Source organism: Mauremys reevesii, linkage group 8 (genome assembly GCF_016161935.1).
Source record: "Mauremys reevesii isolate NIE-2019 linkage group 8, ASM1616193v1, whole genome shotgun sequence".
NCBI classification, from domain to species: Eukaryota; Metazoa; Chordata; order Testudines; family Geoemydidae; genus Mauremys; species Mauremys reevesii.
The window spans coordinates 27,681,766-27,703,660 of record NC_052630.1 but is presented as its reverse complement, the minus strand read 5'-3'; the positions used below and the strand labels follow the sequence as shown (position 1 = coordinate 27,703,660).

The following is a 21,895-nucleotide window of genomic DNA, read 5'->3' as shown; positions in this document are numbered from 1 at the left end:
AAAATACAAAGTTTGAACCGATTCTGCATTCCACTCATCTAACTAACAAAAGGCTATAATCTTAAAATTATGTACATAGGTAGCAATAAAAGTATATGACTAGAATGAACACTAATCCCAATCCCAACTGACATTAATTTATTGTAAATGAAAAGTTGAGACTACATAATAATATTTGAGGTGAAAGAAAAACAAAAACAAAACAAATACATTCCAGTAACTACCAAGAACCAATTGTATAGCAGAAAATGGAAGATTAGAGATTAGGCTAGAATTTTCAACGGAATCTAAAAGAGTCATTGGAAATTGAGTGACTAATTCTATTAGACTCCTTTGAAAATCTTTTAATAATTAGGAGGAAGACTACAGGAATCTTTACTCCAACAAGTAGATCAACTGGATGTCAAAGGGACAATTTACCCAAGAAAGGATTACTTACCTAAGTGTTGCAAATTCAGGCTATAGTTTAGCAGAAAAGACAAATACTGAAGTGGATATCAGGACTGATCAACTGTGCAGCTCAAGATGGAACTACTGAATGGAAATTCAATTGTGATATAAAGCGACTCTCAGAAACGCTGCCTTCTGGAGGAGGAACCATAATTAGAAGAACATTGAAACGGAGGTCTGGAAATTGTATTTGAGTATCCTGGGTATTTTAAAATCTATGCAACTCAGCAGCTGAATATGTTGGGACTAGGTGGACCAGTGATCTCTTACAGCATTGCAAATCCTATGTTCCTAGTAAGAAGTGATTTGGGAGATTTTTTTTTCTAACCCAGATCTCATCATTTTAACACAGTTTTAAACTGGTGAGCGTATAGGAGGTGGGGCAGCAGCATGTTAGTGCTGATGGACTGTGTAGAACAGATGCATCAATTTCAAAGGCTTTTATTCCCTACACAGAGCTGCCCAGCCGTGACAATGGCCTGTGAAGCAGAAACATGACCAGTGGAACAATCAGCTCAGGGGATGGGCTCAAACAGCCCTGAAAGTGCAGCAGAGGGTGATATAAAGAGGGTGGTCCAAATTAAGAACAGCCTAAGGAATTCAATTAAGGAAGCCTATTCCCACTCTTCCCCAGCAGATGCTTCCTCCACAGAGAAGGCAGCAATGGCATGGGACAATGTCTTTCAATTCTATGATCTTTTTTGATGCGCTGAAGGTATAATGTGCCATGAGGTGCATGTTTATATTACCTAATGAATGACCACCTTACCACGGACAAAATGTTGTCTTCTATATGGTTTTGCAAGGTTCAGCTTCACCATAATGGATCCCTATTCTATAACGTAGCAATAATTATGATGTGAGGAAAAAAGGGTCATGGATTCTTACACAGTGAAGTGATTTGGTTAATTTACCTTCATTACTTAATCTCTCCATATTAGTAGCTAGGAAAAAGAATGTGGTTTCTGTTCAGTCCTGTAAACAGTTGGTGTGGAAATACTTTTGATTAATTATAAATTCCAATTTGTCCACGCATTAAATTTTGTGAACGTAACTGTGTGTACGTGCATGTGTGAATATGTTGAGGAGAGTTATAAGGTGACCTTCACAATGTTCTTTAAACTGAGATTCATTTATTTATCCTGACAACCATATACATAGATTATGAATAATAACTCTTAAAAATAACAGGGCTTAGTGGCTTGAAGGGCTGGTCAAGATATGCCAAGGACTTTCAGATCTAGCTCACCACTTCCAATCCATCTGGTTGATGGTGACTAAAAGTTGTAACCATCTGACAGCTCTGCGGTGGCTGTGTGAAATAAATTGATGTTTATTTGCTAATAAGTGGAGTCAAAACAGCAAAGAATCCTGTGGCACCTTATAGACTAACAGACGTTTTGCAGCATGAGCTTTCGTGGGTGAATGCCCACTTCGTCGGATGCAAGAGTGGAAATTTCCAGGGGCAGGTAAATAGAAGCAAGCAAGAAGCAAGCTAGAGATAACGAGGTTAGATCAATCAGGGAGGATGAGGCCCTGTTCTAGCAGTTGAGGTGTGAAAACCAAGGGAGGAGAAACTGGTTCTATAGTTGGCAAGCCAAGTGTCCACAATGCAAAACCACCACCATAATGGGTATTAATCAGCACCTTTATTGACAGTCACAGCATAGACCACAAAAATGAATGGACATGGAGACTGAGTAATCAACTCACACATTAAATTAGCTCCTCCAAATAACTGCCCCACAATGCTGAAGCACATTGGCAGGAAAGAGCCTGGAAGCTTGCACTGGTGTCCATAGTGCATCTGTGCAGTGACTTAATATAGGGCTTCATTTTCTAGAGTTGTCAATTCAGCAACTTTCACAAACATTAAAAAAAATACACTACAGCATTTTTAAAGGGGGAAAGAGACAATCTCAAATGAGAAAATAACAGGGTATAACTTTCTGTTAGGTTAGTGTAATCCGCTGAAAATACATCAAACTGGCACTGTGTCTGAAGAATGGAAACACTGAGGTTTGATTTTAAAATTTCCATTAAAATAATAATTTTAAAAGTCACTGTTTTTTCCCTGTGAATGCAAGAATCTACTAAGGAAGAGAAATGCTCTGCTCTAGCAGAGGCTCAAACTTGATCTCCACAATCAGATGCCTCCAGCAGGAACACACTAAAATCTGAAGCTAGAAATGATGTTATCATTTAATAACGGAAACACACATGAACTTGCAGAGATGTTTGTTGAAAGAAATATAGTGTCATTTATGGCAAGTAAATAGTTTTATTCATGCTGAACTACTACCAGGAAGAACACTGAAAAATGTGTTCTAATTTACTGAAGCCTGGATTCATACTGCATATACAAACTGTAACTGCTTCTGTGCTGTTTTATGCAAAATGCACTATTTACTAATTTACTATATTGACTTAACATTAAGCACATGCATTACATTTAGAATTTTCCATGATGAAATGAAAAAAACACCAGCTCATAAGTATCATGCCCACTTAATTTGTTTAACATTTAAAGACAGGAGAGAATTTTAAAACACGATCTTTTAATCTTATTTTGACGGGGGGGAAAGAGTGAGCTTTTTTCACCTTTGGTAGAAGCTATTAAAATAAATATGCTGCCTAAATCTTTGTAACAAGTTCTAAATACAGGAATTAGCTAACCAAAAACAAAACAAACAAACAAAATAAAAATACCTCAAGTGTTTTCTGAAAATATCTGTGAATAGTTTTTTGGAAGCCTCCATAACTCACATGGCAGTTTATATTATTACCAGTTATTTTAGTAGAAAAGCTAAATCATAGAAGAATGTTCATGGCAGGAAGGGTTGAGTTACAGCAAAGCCTATATCCCAGCAATCACAGGAAATATATTACGGGACCAATCCAAAACCCATTTAAGCCCCAGATACATCTGATCCAGACAACTGATCCCTGCAAAAAGCTCCACAGAAGTGCAAATTTACCCATCCAAAATACAAAATAACAATCTCCCCAATCAATCAGACAAAAAATACCCAATACTGCCTTCTGTGGGAGAATTATTTCACATTCCTTAATTGGTCAATCAGTTCAAAACTCTTAAGTGTGAATAAGACTTTTCATAGTTTAGCATCTAGTTGTATATAAAACCCTTTTAATGGTGTAAAACAGCCACAATGAAAGGTGGAATTAATATAATTTGTATATATACAGTATAACAAAAGAATATATATTCTTCTCAACCAATCTTCCTCAATTGTTTATATTTTTCTTTCTTTTTTTTTATGCCGAAGATGTTAGCGCTGAGCTCCACGTATTTATTGCATACACACGAACAAATACATGCTTCTCTTTGCTTCTCTTTGCCATTAGGTAATATTCAGAATTGAGACAATCTGATTCCCACTAGTTTGTTATTGGACCACACATTTAAAATCATACACACACACACACAAAAAGCAGAATGAGCAAATATCCTTTAATATTTCATTTTAAGGGATGTTACATTTTTCACTACTTTACATATCCCTGATTTATAGAGAGAAATAATCTTTGACCAGCAGTTATCTTTCCCCTTTGTGCATTATGTATATGTTTGAAACAGCATACAGTTTCCTGACATTGAGTTTTACCAACTTCGAACCATCTCAACAGCAATGTCAATAAAGTGTATCACAAAACGGACTAAAAAAAATCAATACATGTCAGTCCCATCTATCTTTCTTAGACTCAGCTGAATCCAACTGACGCCCATTGTCCTTGTGTTTAAGATGCCATTTCTTGGCTATAAACATATAGAAAGAAAAATTCTGCCTCTCTGCTAGCAGAAATTTATCACCTAGCCCTTACTACACAATCATGATGGTTCTACTCTTAGCTTTTATCTGTAATTTAGGAGACTGCATAAACTCTCAATTTAAGTCATGCTGAAAAATATGCCTCGAATGCAAATCTACTCATCAAACACTACGTCAGAAACAAAAGTTGAACATTTTTAGGTTAAGAAAAAAGTATATTCATCAGGCATTAATGCATAATTCTCAAAAAGCCGACATTGTCGCTAGCTGCTTATAACCCAAACACGTGAAAGGAAATAAAGAAGCAAACATATCCATTCCTAAGAGCAAGAGCCAATGAGACAGCCATAATTTCCAACAGAAGTATGCCAAAAAGGTTGGAGTTCTATTGGCTTAAATTTAATAAGGCAACACCTAAAGGCAATAGGTCCTGTCTGTTATTGAAAGGGAGGAGGACTTTCACTGTTGTCAACATCCCAGTCCTGATGCCCAAGAAAGGCACTTTGTAATGAGGACACCCCACTGTTTGGTCAGTGCTATCAAGCCAACTGGGAGGCAGTTCTGGTCAGTCCTCACATCCCATTCCAGTTATCTAATTCTGGCCTCAAGGACCAGTATCCATTTCTGTTCCCCAGCAAGATCTGATACTTTTATTTTCACATGATGTCCCAGTACAAGCAAAATTTCAGAACCCAAATCCAGAGTTTAATCCTGTAAGGTGCTGAGTATCTCCTGGGTAGGGAGATAAGGCCACACAAGGCCTATAATGAACTATCATCTTTTCAGTTATACTTTAAAAAGGGGCATTTGTCAGAGAGTGGAAACACATATACAGTGATTCTTTAGTGATTTGCCCCAATATGCTTCAGGAAGCTCTCTACTGCCAGCCAGCACCAGCAAACAATGCTTCAGTAAACATTCAACTTTTGTATCACTCAGGGCCATGCTTACTGTGATCAGGGACGGCTCCAGGCCCCAGCACGCCAAGCGTGTGCTTGGGGCGGCATGCCACGGGGGGGCGCTCTGCCGGTTGCCGGGAGGGCGGCAGGCAGGGCTCCGGTGGACCTCCCGCAGGCATGCCTTTAGGTGTTGCCATGTCCACTGGTTCCGCGGCTTCGGTGGAGCCGTGGGACACGCCTGCGGGAGGTCCATCGAAGCCGCAGGACCAGCGGACCCTCCGCAGGCATGCCTGCGGGAAGTCCACCGGAGCCGCGGGACCGACGACCGGCAGAGTGCCCCCCGCAGCGTGCCGCCGTGCTTGGGGCGGCGAAATGTCTCGAGCCGCCCCTGACTGCGATTCCAGTGCTGTGGAATCAGTGGCAGAGTCTTCCCTCTCCTTCAGAATTTGACTGCAGAAGCTAAGCTTTGGTTTTCAATAAAAGGGAACCAAATGCAAGATGATGCAGTGCTGCTTGCCTGAGTTTGCAAACCAACAGAAACAATAGCTGAGGAGTCAGATGAACCCATTCATCTCAGTGAGGTATTAGCAATGAAATGTAACTATGATAATGTAATTGAAATGTTATCAACTATTTCACTAAAGATGATTTTAGGAGAGACATGTAGCTCAAGAGCTTGTTGCTCTTGAATGCAGCAGGGGATATTGTGTTAGGGAATGGGGGCGATTATTAGTGTGAACGCTGGGGCAGGGCAAAAGAATAAAGACTTCTGCAAAAATGTCAATTCATCGCTGTCCCTGCTCAGAAGGAGGAAATGAAAAGGGGCATCCTGAAAGCCTCAATTGCCTTGTCACTGCCAAAAATCCAAACTGCCTCTGATTCTTCAGGAACCAAAAATCCATATCTGCCACCTACCCAGCTGGCAAAATCTCCAGCCTTCCCCTGACAATTTCTGTAAAGCAGTTATTCATTATCAATGCAAAAATCTTAAATATAGGAGCAGAAGAAAGAAATTAAGGAAGAAATACTCCACAACTGACATTTGAAAAGAACTTACTGCCAAAAGGAATAATGTAATGGAAGTAGTACAGCAATTTTATTTCTTTTATTTGTTTTTCATATTTTTTTTAAATTAAAAATGTAATTAATGTTGCTTCATTTGGCTTGGGTATGCTATACAAAATCAAGAGATCTTGCCACAAAACTTTGGTCACGTTTGTTGCTGAGCATATTATTTATAATGCATTTCCAACTTATTGTCAAAGCAAAAGAGAAATCTCTCAGAACAACTGTATTCTGGAAAGTCAGCAAATATCTACAAAGAAAAAATCCTGGTACTAGGATGATTTGACAAACTGTTCTTTTATTCTCCCCTCCCCCAGTGGATATGATCAAATCCCAGTTAGGGGAGATAATCACCCCACCACAGCAAATAGAAGGCACACTATGACAAAAATCTTAGTTCCCTCTTTTCTATCCTCTTATTCAAGTTTCAGAAGGTACATACATGGATATGAATAAATAAATGATCCTCTATCCTAATTTCATGCAGAGCAAGTTGAAAAGTGTTTCAAATTAACATAAAATGATAATACACATAATACATGAGGCTGTATTTCAGAGTGGTTTTGATAATTCATAAATTCAATGTTTATACAGGTTAGGCCAAGCAAAAAAGGTATCCAATATAACTATTAAACTTATGCAAAGCAGCATATAATTGCTAAAGGACATGGGATGAACTCAAAATCGATTAATATCTAATATATACATTATACATAAACCTACAATTGAGGTTCATCTTCATACCAATTGTTGTTTAAAATGTGTTCTGGTCTGTGAAGATAGAAGTCTGGTGAGCCTAGTCTGTCTGATCTATTGGGATGTATTTCCTACCTGAGTAATTAAGACATGATAATAGCACTCAGTGCAACCAACAATATATTCTGTAAGCAGACTTGTGCTTTTCTCCAACTTTAATCAGTATATTTACATTATTACTAACCCAACTGGATAAAGATATTAAATACCCAAACAAAACTAAAGGTACTGTGGTTTTCTTTTTAAAGATTCTACCAGTATTGCTCCTACAAATTAGGAGCTTGACCCAGTATCTATTGATACTTCATTTGATTTTAACAGACTTTGTTTTAGGCCATATATCCATCAGAAATATCACTAACCTCTGCAACTTCAAATGGAAAGATATTTGTCTACTCATCAGCACTTGGACGTAGAGTTTAGCTTACACTTCAGCCACTAACAATCCATTAAATTGAATGGAGTGATTCATTTCTACAAAGGTGGAAGGGGAGGTAAAGGGAAACAAGGTATTTAAGATTCCATAGTAATAAGTGTGGTGTAACGGCTTAGGCAGTAAACTTCATATGTTAGTCTAAGCCGTTACACCACACTTATTACTATGGAATCTTATATACCTTGTTTTCCTTTACCTTCCCTTGAACCTTTGTAGAAATGAATCACTCCATTCAATTTAATGGATTGTTAATGAATACCTAACAGACCGGTTACCAATTACAGACCGGTAAGTCTAACGTCGGTACCGGGCAAATTAGTTGAAACAATAGTTAAGAATAAAATTGTCAGACACATAGAAAAACATAAACTGTTGAGCAATAGTCAACATGGTTTCTGTAAAGGGAAATCGTGTCTTACTAATCTATTAGAGTTCTTTGAAGGGGTCAACAAACATGTGGACAAGGGGGATCCGGTGGACATAGTGTACTTAGATTTCCAGAAAGCCTTTGACAAGGTCCCTCACCAAAGGCTGTTATGTAAATTAAGCTGTCATGGGATAAAAGGGAAGGTCCTTTCATGGATTGAGAACTGGTTAAAGGACAGGGAACAAAGGGTAGGAATTAATGGTAAATTCTCAGAATGGAGAGGGGTAACTAGTGGTGTTCCCCAGGGGTCAGTCCTAGGACCAATCCTATTCAATTTATTCATAAATGATCTGGAGAAAGGGGTAAACAGTGAGGTGGCAAAGTTTGCAGATGATACTAAACTGCTCAAGATAGTTAAGACCAAGGCAGATTGTGAAGAACTTCAAAAAGATCTCACAAAACTAAGTGATTGGGCAACAAAATGGCAAATGAAATTTAATGTGGATAAATGTAAAGTAATGCACATTGGAAAAAATAACCCCAACTATACATACAACATGATGGGGGCTAATTTAGCTACAACGAGTCAGGAAAAAGATCTTGGAGTCATCGTGGATAGTTCTCTGAAGATGTCCACGCAGTGTGCAGAGGCGGTCAAAAAAGCAAACAGGATGTTAGGAATCATTAAAAAGGGGATAGAAAATAAGACTGAGAGTATATTATTGCCCTTATATAAATCCATGATACGCCCACATCTCGAATACTGTGTACAGATGTGGTCTCCTCACCTCAAAAAAGATATTCTAGCACTAGAAACAGTTCAAAAAATGATTAGGGGTTTGGAGAGGGTCCCATACGAGGAAAGATTAAAGAGGCTAGGACTCTTCAGCTTGGAAAAGAGAAGACTAAGGGGGGATATGATAGAGGTATATAAAATCATGAGTGATGTGGAGAAAGTGGATAAGGAAAAGTTATTTACTTATTCCCATAATACAAGAACTAGGGGTCACCAAATGAAATTAATAGGCAGCAGGTTTAAAACAAATAAAAGGAAGTTCTTCTTCACGCAGTGCACAGTCAACTTGTGGAACTCCTTACCTGAGGAGGTTGTGAAGGCTAGGACTATAACAATGTTTAAAAGGGGACTGGATAAATTCATGGTGGCTAAGTCCATAAATGGCTATTAGCTAGGATGGGTAAGAATGGTGTCCCTAGCCTCTGTTCGTCAGAGGATGGAGATGAATGGCAGGAGAGAGATGACTTATGTTACCTGTACTTTAGAAAAAAACAAAAAGCCAAAGTATAGGTAAGCAAACATAAGAAAATGTTTGCTTACACATACTTTGGCTTTTTTAATTTTTTCTAAAGTACAGGTTTCTCACACATAGCCTTCTTTCTATCTGGTTTTCTATTTATATTGTTTCACATGAAACAGTTGATACTCCTGACCAAAATTAGGGAAGAGAATCATTTTGGATAAATACAAAAACAGCTGTTAACAATTTTATCCAACAACTAGAGGTGTGAGTGATGGCTTGCATTTTTATTTATTTGCATTGGTGTTTATGTTTTCCATGATTTTTTTAATGGCTCAGGAAGTCATTTGTGAGACTTAATTAACATGAGTTCAGATTATTTTCAGTTACAGGACAGTAAAAATACCCTGAGAAAATCAGTTCTGGCTTTAATTTTGATCTTAAAAGTCCAAAAGCCATGAAAACCAAAACACAAATATTGATACCAAGTTATTTGGATTTATTAAACTCTGCCCAGCTACAAAGATATTTGGGTATATCTCCAACCCTCATTAGCAACTCACTTTTTTTTTTTTTAAAGCGAAGGTTTGGGAATGCACAAAAGATGTCCATATTCATGTTATTCCCCTAGATGACTATGAAAAACTGGTATCAACATTAATTCTCTGTGCCTCTGGAGTCTAAATTTAAACATACAGAGAAGCATTACTGGATGCCTCCATTCACTTTACATCCTCTAAACAGTTTCCTGTTATCTCCAATGTGCATTATTGGCTACATTGCCGCTATTAAGTCGTAAACTGCATTCAAGGGATGCGGGAAGGGTACAGACTCTCAGGAGGTATTTTGGCTAACTGCCAGAGTCTCCATGGGGGAGAATGCGCCTCAGTGGGGATTGCAACACTTTCTCACAAGCATGGTGCTCACTCTTCACTGAAGGACAGCGACACTGGATGTTACATAGCCCTGCATCTCCATCTCTGAGGGACTGCAGCAATGGAACCAATATCTGCCTCCCCAGGGTAAGAACCGGGATTGTGCGTGACTCCTGCACAAAGATACTGAAGTTGAAAGGGAATGGTCTTTTTGTCTATGCAATGCTAGCCATCATACTAGCCATCAGCTATCTAAAGGCCTGGAAGAAAGACTATAACTCACTTCTGTTCTGCAGCAGTGAAAGCAGCATCTTTCAACATATTCCCTTAAAGAGCCTTCCAATGTAAAAACATACTAGATAGTCTCCAGCCTCCAGTTGTCATAGACAACATTTGATCCTGGGCCTATCTTGACCGACTCAGATTTGTAGATGGGATGAGAGTTGAGCTCACTCAAAGGGCAGAGAGAGTCACTGGAAAGTAGTTTGACCCTGAGGTCAATGAGAGGTTCTGTAAGATAATCAGTGATTATACTGCTTGGGCTTAATATTGTGAAGTTCAACGTAAAGGAAGTTTACAATGTTGCCTGATCCCAGGAACACAAAATCATCAGAGCTATTCACAGTCATTCTTGATCATTCCCTGCTTGTACAGTCTAAAGCAGGGATGGGCAAACTTTGGGGCCCTAGGGCCACATCGGGGTTGCACAACTGTATGAAGGGCCGGGTAGGGAAGGCTGTGCCTCCTCAAACAGCCCGGCCCCCGCCCCCCAATCTGCCCTCTCCCACTTCCTGCCCCGAGAAACCCCAACCCATCCAACCTTCCCTGCTCCTTGTCCCCTGACCACCCCCTCCCAGGACCCCTACGCCCATCCAACCCCCCTGCTCCCTGTCCCCTGACTGCCCTGACCCCTATCCACACCCCTGGCCCCCAGACATCCCCCCCTGAGACTCCCACCCTGCCCTCTGCTCCTCGTCCCCTGACCACCCCTTCCCGGGACCCCCCACCCCTACTGTCCCCTGGGATCCCACCCCCTTATCCAACTCCCCCTGCTCCCTGTCCCCTGACTGCCCTCTTGACCCCTATCCATATCCCCGCCCCCTAACAGGCCACCTGGGACTCCCACTCCCAACCCTCCCTGTTCCCCATCCCCTGACTGCCCCCCCCAGAACCTCCGCCCCATCCATCCGCCCCCTCTTCCCTGACTGTCCCCCAGGACCTCCCACTCCCTTACCCAAACCCCCCACTCCCCGTCCCCTTACCAGCAGCAGAAGCTCGCAGCCGCGACACCCGAGGCCAGAGCCAGCTGCACTGCCCACGCTGCCCAGTGGGAGTGGCGGGCCAGACTGCGAACTGCGCGGCGGCGTGGCTGCGGGGGAGGGGCCGGGGACTAGCCTCCCCGGTCGGGAGCTCAGGGGCCAGGCAGGACTGGCCCGCGGGCCATAGTTTGCCCACAGCTGGTCTAAAGTCCATCAACTCATTTACTTCTTCTCTCTGAGTAAACCCTAAAATCTTCTATTGAAAATCAATCTCATGCATAACTATTTCTAGAAACTCCATAAAGGCCGCAAAGAATCCTGTGGCACCTTATAGACTAACAGACGTTTTGCAGCATGAGCTTTCGTGGGTGAATACCCACTTCTTCAGATGCAAGTACTACTTGCATCCGAAGAAGTGGGTATTCACCCACGAAAGCTCATAAAAACAAAGGGAAAACAAACAAACAAACAAAAAAAACCCACCATGGCCTGTGGCCAGAGGTTCTTGCAATGCAAGGCCTCAATTCTGCCACAAGATTTTGAGGCGGTAGAATCCATTCACCTAGCCAGCCAAAGCATATCACGCATCTCAATGATTTCCAGGCACAAAGTAAAGAAGGACAATTAGAAGAAACTTGAAGCCCACCCTCTACTCCAGCCAAAGAAACAGATCATTTTAAAATGGAGCTCCCTCAAATTTTCTCCACCTAAGTGCCATACTACATTCTCTAGGTAGAATACTATTTTTTCACTATTCACTGCTCCCAACCATAATCAGTTCCCATCCCTTATACTCTGGTCCAGTATGCCCTTTGCTCACCTCAGTATCATAGTGATGCTACTCTAGTTGGCTTCCTTAACAAGCAGCCATTCCCCACAGCAGCAACAGGTGGATGGATGGTCAGTCCTATCACCTTTGCTAGCCATAGTGGTGTCAGGAAAGTCATCCTGTGGTCTTTGGCTGTGTTGAGGTTGGTCTGCTGGGCTTGGTGGTCATCTAGGTAATGGATCTTATTTGCTTTTGAGGTGGGCAGGTAGCTGACTTGGAGAAGCATAGAAATATAGAGCTGGATGGGACCTCACTGCATGCAGGCAGGATTAAGTATACTTAGACCATCCTTAATCTGTATAATCAATTCTTAAAAGCCTCCAATGACAGGGACTCCAGAATAGAGAAATTCATCTCCTAGGCTGGAGAGTGTGTTGGGTCAAGGCTCCCTCCCAGTATCAGCTCTTCAGATTCTGAGCAGGCAGGTAGACACTAGTGGGAAGTAGCAGGATGAAGTTCAGCAGTAGCTTGACTCTGCCACCTCAGCTTCTGGTACACTGCTAGAGCAATCCATGGTACAGATAAGGTGAGGTTATAAGACTATGTGATGCATTTTCTATATCCAGCTAGAGACAATGGTGTGTGAAGCAAGAACAGAGTCCCTATTACATTAGCTACTATTGTCATAGGAATAGTGGGTGCACTCAGAGAACACCGGAAATATTAACAAGCAGAGTTAAGCTCAGCATTTTGTAAAGTAATAATTTGCCATATGAAACCTGATTTCTGACCATGACCGTCATACTACTGCACAAAGCTGGCCTACGGATTTGGGGAATGTTCATTGAGATGATACTTGGGATACACCGCAAAGCAACTGATTAATTATACATGGAAAGGTAGGGTATGAGAGTGTATTTTATTTGGGGGGGAGGAAGAAATCTCCCCCCCAGTAGATTCTGATGCAGAAGTGGAGCCTAGATGAATATTTCTTCCAATTCTGGTACACAGTTTACTAGGTGAACTTCAGAAATAAAAGGACTAGAGATTTACTCCACCCCAAACAGAAGGTAAGATTCCCTCTCACAGAGCTCAAAAGGTGGGTTCTGTTAATGAGGAGCTCACATGAGCCCCTAGCAACTCACTGGTGAAACACATATGGAAAAAGTTAGTTTGTTTTTAATAAATCTTTAAGGTTCAAAATAATTATTTAGAGAAAGAGATTAGACATTGTGAATGTGTTTGGTATTCATTATTATTTATCATGATTAATTCATTTGCTATTTTCTGGATATTACAATAACAGATATTCTACTATAATGTAGTCATTAATGTACATCCTATTATTTTAAAACATTAAGACAGTTTCAGCAAGACAGATCTTTGAATAAATCTGTAATCTCTGTCCTTCTCTCTGGTTTCTGGCTTGCTGCCTTATCAGTAACTCTTTCTGATGTATGCCTTTCCTCCCCATTAGGACATCCAGGCACTGTGGTCTTGCTAAGTCCCTGCACCTTAACACCTTAACCTTAACTAGAAGCAAAGGGTAATATTTTCTGCCTGGGACCTGTACATTTAATTCAGTTTCTCCAAGAATATGTTTATATACACAGAATTCTTCACACAGTTTAGCTCACTATTTCCTTTATACTACAGAAAAGATGTTATTGTAACTCCAAAGACAGGCCATCTTGATACACCCTGAAAAATCCTATTGTTTACCATATGAATGACAAGCACAGAGAATTGACTCTGAAGATCAAAGATAAGATTGTATCATCAAATGTGGCATACAAAGACACAGAGAAAGGGGAGGAGGGGAGGACCTGATCAACTGTGAACATTTAATCTATTCTTTGTTTGCATATTGCATGCTATATAATAAGAAGGAAATTTAACACGGGGACATTTTAAAAACACTCTCTCTTTTGGTTGCTTAGTATTGTCCCTTAATGTCTTGAAAAACTGTTCCGTGAGCACTCTGTCTAAACGTATGTCCACATTTAATCACCCCAAATGCACCTTCACTGCATACCAGATGTGTCATTAACTATTGCTGAAAAAAAGTGAAATAAAGTCACCCAGCATGAGAATACTGTGGAATAAGTCAACACTAACAGATGGTGTTTATTTTGTCACTGCTTGTGTTAAAAATTACCACCTATTCCATCAAATCAGTTTCTTTAAGGTGGAAGCTTTATGTAAAAAGTGCCACAGAAAATGTTTTGTTTTTTTTATCAGCTGTCACTGAGTTCCTTAAAATATGAGCACTTCTTTTCATGGTTTCCAGTTTTCTAGGACATGGTGCAATACACAGGAGATAGGTTTGTATAAATCTGACACGATAGAGTATTTTGCCAGAAACTCTGTCTTGCAACACACAATCTGTTTTGTTTCTCAAACAAAGTTTGCAAATTTGTTAGCTTGAATATGGTGTTTTCAAGATACAAATTCCATAACAAAGATTAACTCTGCCCTTGGGATTAACCTACCTGATACTGTCATGAATTTGTTTGTTTCTAGTACCCAATCTGTAAGGATATTTTTTTCAGAATTTCTTCCATTCTCACAATTATTATTTTTTAAATATCTAAATTTTGCTATGCAGTTTACATGTTCTAGAGGATGATTTCTGGGCAAAACAGCATGTTCTGAGAAAAGTAATTGTTACATCTGAAGCTGGCTGCTATAGAAATCAATGCTAAAACCCCAGGACATAAATACGTTTTTGCTCATCTACTTTATAAGAGTTTCTATTTTTTTAAACTTGTGCTAGGACAATGCAAGTGAAATATTTCAAATCCACAGTAAAATAGAGAGGATCAAATTAATCCCTGGTGTCACTCCATTGACTTCAATGGAAGAGAGACTTCAATGGGTCACAACAGGGATGCATTGTGTCCAGTGTACGTAAATATAATTTCCAACAACAATAATGGAACATATTTGTGTCTGAAGATTACTGGAAATGAGTTTGTTATTTTAAATATCATGCTACAGAAATTAGAGACCCATACCGACTCCCCAGATCCCAAATACAGTACTCCCGTTTTTTAGTTTACATCCCTCTCTAAAATAATAACAATACAAAAATAGCATCCAAAATTCAACCTTTTATTCTCCCTCCTCCCCGCACCCAGAAAAAGGGAAGAATATCCTGGGACCTATTTATTAACAACTCAAAAAGTAATTACACTGAAACTAGTATAAGTAAATTATTTTTAATTTGTAAATCAGAAACTACAACTGAGTCTACAGATATTTATTGAAGAAACCTTGTTGGGGGAGTTATACACACACACACACACACACACACACACTTAACCATCACTATTAAAAAAACTATCAGCACCAGAAGGATGCTACAGAACATCGTATCTGGAGTCTTTTCCATTGTCTTGCGTTATATATTTGCAGTGTATACAATGAGTGTGTATCACACACATACAAATCATGTCAAAAGAATATTAATGTTGCATAGTTAAGCGCTTGGAAGTTAGGATATGCTTTAATTAAGGTTTCCTGTGCAACCTTAATGTGCCCCCGGGTACATATCTATTTTGCCACAGTCTTTAATTACATGATCACATACTATTTTGTCCAATGGACCCCTGGCCACCTTCAGTACACAATATAGGATGATGCTCAGTTAAATGACCAACTATTCAATATTTTGTTTTCTTCTCATTGAAAAATGCATGGCCTCAGACCTTATTTACTGCACACTATTCAAGCCCTGCTCTGAAGACAGAATTACTATTCTTGTGCGTTTTTCACTTTGGCCTCTGAGTGATTCAGAAATGTTCACAAATTTATTTTCACAACATCCCTGTGCGGTGAGAGGGTATTATTATCCCTCACATTGTAGACCAGGACCTGAGGCATAGTAAGATTAAAGTCAAATGTATCCACTATATTAGGATTAGTGAGACTAATTTTGAGACATCTAGGACCCGATTTTCCAGAATACTTAGCATTATACAGCACTTTGTATGTTCAAAGCACAGCTCTTGTTGACTTCGTTTTCGGTTATGAGTGCAAATCAGACACTAGGACTCAAGTCAGGCATCCAGAAAATGAGGAAACAATTAGTGACCACCTCTGAAATGTCTGATTTAAGTGATTTGCCTAGCATCGCACAGGAACTCAGACTATGTCTATACTGCAATTTAAATCTCATGTCTGGCTTCCACCAACTGACTCAGGGTCACAGGGCTCAGGCTCAGGGTCTGTTTAGTGGAGGTATAGACGTTCGCGCTCAGGCTGCAGCATGAGCTCTGGGACCCTCCCACCTCACAGAGTCCTAGAGCCCAGGCTGCAGCGCAAGCCCGAATGTCTACACTGCAATTAAACAGCTCCTTAATCCGAGCCCTGTGAGCCAAAGACAGCTGACATGAGCCAGCCATGGGTTGTTAATTGCAGTGTAGACATACCCTCTGTGGAAGATGCAGTCATAGACTCCAGTTCTCCTATGCCTTAACCATAGGACCAGCCTTTCTCTTCCCAGCTCATTTAGCACACACCTTCTAATTTCTGCAATAAATGAGGCAGGGGTCTTACATACAACAATCTCATTCACTACATAACCCTGATTCATTCAGAGACCAGGTCCATCCTGTGCACTGCAGGAGGCAAGGGGAAAAAATAGTATGAGATCATGTAATTTAAGATTGCATAATAGCGCACAATTTGCACAAGTGCAGTAGATGCTTGCTGAAGGTAGACAGGATAGCACAAGGAAACAGTGAGATTATACTGGTCAGCATGAAAAACAGTAACTACAGTAACCTAGCAAAGAGAGTGCAGAAGAGTTTGGGGGAAGATTAAGAGTTCTATTTTGGCCACAAGGAGATATCAGAAAGACAGGCCGAGATTTTAATTTGGACAGAAGGAGAAAGGACCGGAGGTGGATCTATGAGTTAACCACATGAAAATGATAGCTGAATTTGTATTTATGAACGAGATCACCCAGACAGAGTGTCAGGTGTAAAGGAGAAGAGGAGGGGGCCAAGCATGAACTGTGAGGGACACCCATAGAAAGCAGGAAGGTCGGGGGAAGGATCCTCCAAACAACGCATTGTAGGAGTGATTAAAGAAGTTGGAGAAGAATCAGGAGAAGATAGGAGTCACAAAAGCAAAGGGAGCTTAAGATTGTGAGAAAAGCAAGGTCAATGGCAGCCAACAAGCTGGGAATACTTCTAAACTTTGGCCAGGAAGAGGTCATTAGAAATTTTGGTGTGAGCCACTGCAGAGGAGTGCAAGAGACAGAAATCACACTGGAAACAATCTAGGTGCAATTGAAAGAGAGGAACTCCAGACAGTGGTTGAAGACAGCATGTTCAAAAAGCTTAGAGATGAATGGAAGAGAAATGGACTTGTAAATAGAGACCTGTGGTCAAAGGTGCTTTTTGTGTTTGTTTTGGATGCAAAAGGCTAAAGCAAGCCTGTGTTGTGAGGAGGAGGAGGAGAAGCTTGAGGAGGGAGAAAGGCATTGAGGATAAGGGCAGAGAGAGCTCGGGAATAGGATGGGATGGTGGAAAATGGTGGAGAACAGATGAGAAACTTCTTAATCAGTGACGAGGGCTGAGAGAGTGGCAAGAGGGAAAGGTGGGTAAAGGTTGCCCCAGATCTTTTCAATTTTTTCTTTTGACTGAGGCAATGTATACATTAGAAATGCCACAGCTGCACAGCTATAGTGCTTTGGTGCAGACACGTACCATGAGTTCTCCCATTTCTGTTGTTAATCCACCTCCCAAGGAGGTAGTAGCTAGGCTGATGCAATAATTCTTGTGTCGACCTCGCACTGTCTATGTCAGTGATTAGGTCGGCTTAACTACGTTGCTCAGGGGGATGGATTTTTCATCTCCCTGAGACACATCACTATGCCGATGTAACTCTTCAGTGTGGATCAGCCCAAAGTCAGCAAGATCCTGTGCTGAGAGGGAAGTGAGAGTAGGACATTACTAACTTGCTGGGTAGAAAGAAAGAAAGAAAGAAAGAAAGAAAGAAAGAAAGAAAGAAAGAAAGAAAGAGTGTCTTCATTAGTTTCTTTAAAAATGGGAGGGCTTGAGACAGATCATCCACAGGCAGCAAGTTCCACACACTGGTGGCCAGGCATGTGGAGCCAGAGCACACACATTGCCACCAGTATGATCCTCAAGAAGGATGCCTCAGTGAGTTATTTTTAGGGTGACCAGATAGCAAGTGTGAAAAATTGAGACAGGAAGTGGCAGGTAACAGGCGCCATTATAAGACAAAGTGCTGAATATCGGGACTGTCCCTATAAAATTGGGACATCTGGTCACCCTAGTTAGTTTTAAAACTACAGTAATCTGCTGTTTAATAGGCAGAAAATGTGAAAGACTTGAGGATATTTTCATGGGCTCAGTCCAGCCAGATTCTGAACATGGACCATGGAGCACACTGATAACTTAGGGTGCTCAGAATCTTACAAAATAAAGTTCAGTATGTACATGGCTGTTTAGTCCAGTGACTGACCATGCTACTGCACTCTCATCTGTAAAGCAGATCTGAATGGTATCTCTCTAACTACATTTCCAAAGTGCCCATCACTACAGTACCTAGGCTCAGCAGTTAGCTGCCCTTCCTCTGATTATCTCTTGCTGAATGTTTTGGCGAGCAGTGATGACATCTTGCTCCTTGGCATATACTGAATGTACCAGAGTATCTCACATTCAGTCAGTATACTGAAAACAATTCACATACTTAGCAAGCACTGGTGTGAACTGGGCACCTCTCAAATGAAAAGCTGAGGACTTTACTCAAAGGCTTCTGCAAAACTAACACACCATGTGCACTAATAGTGTTAGAGAACTATTTGGATGTATCCTCATCCAGATGACACTTTAAACCAAGGTTGGTGCCATCTGTCAGTTTTTGGTAGTATCAGATGGACGTTAAAGACCCCATGGCATTTTGTTTTTAAAAGAGTACAGATGAAGCTGAGTCTTGGTCCTAATTCCTTCTCTGAATAATAAACATAATAGATTAAGCTAGCACGGTTACCAGTGACAACATCTGTATGCATAAGCTCACTCTTTTCTTGTAACAATTACAGTACACAATACGCAATACATTCTCCCACAAGCTATGCCAAACCCTATATGTAGAAATGATTCCATACGCAGAAAAGTCCCCAAGAGATGGATTACTTTCTTTCCACTTCTTTGCAATCTGTTTAAATTTTTATATTTTTCCCCAGTTACAGCAGACCATGAATAAGAATTAAAACTGTTGTAAAAACAGAATATATATTTAATATTAATATTTACCACTAGATTCTATTTCATTCATTTCTACATCATTGAATGCATGGGATGCTGCACAATATAAAACAATATATAAATCCAACTATTTCCAGTGGGACGTGGGGTCAGGCTCTTAAGGAAAGCTAAACAAAATGGGCAACCAAACACAATATAATTAAAAAAAGAAAGGACAGGAAGACAACAGTGTTCATAGATGAAGTGACCCAGGGAGAAAGGCCTTGCAGAGAGCCCCTAAGATAGGCATCAATGGATTCTGGAGGACACACTGAAATATTGCTATTATTAGTATTGCAATTCAGTGATATACTATTTCAGCCAAACTCATCGCTAGTGTAACTCCCTTGATTTCACTGGTAGCTAGATCACTAGCCAAGATACTATGGTCATGGGCACTTCAGAAATGCAGAAAGATATAACAGATCATTTCTAATCTTTATACAATTTATCTTTTTTTAAGTAGCTACTAGCTACACACTGGGCCTGATTTCTGTATTATAAACCTCTATCATGGGAATGTAATTCCTGTGGCAAACAAATTCTCTCTCACTGTAAACCTGGACTGATTTTTAAGGGCCTGATCCTATGAGATGCTGTAAGTATTCCAAGACTTTTGGAGCACCCTCAACTCCCACTGACTATAAAGAAGGTTGAAGTCACTCAGCAATTTGTAGGAGTCATTGGTATTCAGCATTTGACATGATCTGGCCCTAGACAGGCAAAACAAAATAGGACCCTATCCTGGAATTCTTGATCAGTCTATTATTATTTCTAGATATGCTTGCATAGCACAGCCTAATCATATCTAAGATTATTTGCAAGACTCCAGGAGTAATCAAATGAATGTTAAGGAAGAGAGTACATCAGAAAAACAAAAAGAAGAAAAACAATCCTATCAAATGTTTAAAGATCAGAATTTAGGATATTGTTTCCTTTTAGGGCTCTGATTCAGCAAAGCCCTTGAGAACATGCTTAAATGCTTTGCTGAATAAGGGCCTAACTGAACACACGTCACAAAGATGATGATGGCTGTAAGACAAGGAAAGCAGAATAGTGTAATAGGAAGCATCTTTCATCTGAACAGCCAGTCAAACATAAAACAGAAATTGCAGCCTTGAGGGCATAAGGCTTTATCAGAATTGGCTCCTGGGAAATTAGTAAGGGCACAATGGAACATATTGACTAAGATCTAAGGTTAATGCAACTGGACATATCCAATGAATGAAAACAACACTTAGTATTTAAGAGATATCAGGGGAAAGGGGTTTATTGAATCTTTATTTAGATAGAAAATCACACCAAGAAGCACTTCATATGTTTAATCAACTATTAAAGTTTTCTGTTAATAAAAAATAATGCCAAATTATTTTTTCACACTCCTCTCTTTTGCCAAGTGATTTTATCTATCTTGCTGTGGGAGTCAAGGGGAATAATACAGTTATATACTTTAACAAAACTCGTCTGTCACTGAGGTAATTCTTTACAAAAATTCTGATTGTGTTATATGGGATATTTAAGATAAAAAGCTTAATGTTGCACTAAGAGCTACTGTCTGGATTTGAAACTGGTTTAGATAAAAAAATTCAGTCGAGGCAAAAGATGAACACAGGTATCTCAAAATCTCTCATTAAAAAAGGCAGACTGCAAAATCTCTGAAGCAGTATCTACAGTACATGCAAACTTCCACTAATGAGCAAAAATATATGCAGCCACCTTTGTAAATAAACTATGGGTACAGATATTATGGTGTCTTTCCTTAGGTCTGTGTAATACCAGACCTGGCATCCCTCACATTGTCCAGAAATCCTTGAGCCCATGGCTGGCCTGTGCCAACTCTCTGGCTGGCTCAGGGGGATTGCAGTTCCTTCACCACCCACTCCTCTCTTACGAGTACAATAACAAATAGCCCAGCTTAAGAGTCAGTGAATAGACTGTAGTTATCTGAATAAAAGCCAGGTTTATTTACTACACAGTAGAAAACACAGAAAAATCCCACAAATAAAATATGTGATAAGCATAATATAAACACAGCTTGGCTAATCACTGCAGAAGCAAACTAGCCAGATTCTACGTTTATAGGGAATACGGGTTAAGCAAGACAAAAACCTTACGTATTAGAGAGTTCTTTGTCTCAGCCAGCTGCTGCCAGCCTGTCTGTCTGTCTTTCAATGTCTCAGAAAGGTGTGTGTGAAAATCTAAATAAAATAAAATAAATAAATTTTAGAGACAACTCTTCGTTCTCCCTAATATTCCCCCATACACTGTTGATGTAACACAGCTGGGTAAGATCACAGAAGGATTACCTCCTCAAACCATCAGTAAATATAAACTTTTCTTTTAAAAAATAACAGAATGCTATTCATATAGAAATTACATAAGGGTTTATACATTTTATACAACATGATCAACGACATGTAAAGAGGCTTAGGTAGGCATAACATTTGTAACCCCCGGTAAGAACCCATTCCTGCAAATGCTGAATACCCTCGACTCCCATTGTCATCAGTGGGAGTAGGCAGAGGTTAGCATGTCTCCAAATGGGGCCCTAAACGTTATTGAGACTTAAGTGAATATACATTGGAACAAAGTCTGCCTCTGGATACATGTGCACAGGTTCCCCAGAAGTCAGTGAGATTTGTAATATCTATAAGTGACATCTAATATCCTGAGAAAAATAATTTTACTA

The 21,895-nt window shown here is 40.0% G+C and overlaps 1 protein-coding gene across 20 annotated transcripts in view; it reads right to left on the bottom strand.

Annotated features, from left to right (window-relative positions):
* The window catches only part of TENM2 (teneurin transmembrane protein 2), a 1,520,094-nt gene that overhangs the window by 448,861 nt on the left and 1,049,338 nt on the right, over positions 1-21,895 (bottom strand). For 18 of the 20 annotated variants that reach the window (XM_039484033.1, XM_039484034.1, XM_039484029.1 and 15 more), the window contains one exon: positions 21,321-21,404. The exons of the other annotated variants lie outside the window; for them this stretch is intronic. In XM_039484033.1, coding sequence (XP_039339967.1) covers positions 21,321-21,404 — 84 coding nt within the window. The remainder of the gene's footprint in view (positions 1-21,320; positions 21,405-21,895) is intronic. 20 annotated transcript variants of the gene reach the window in all.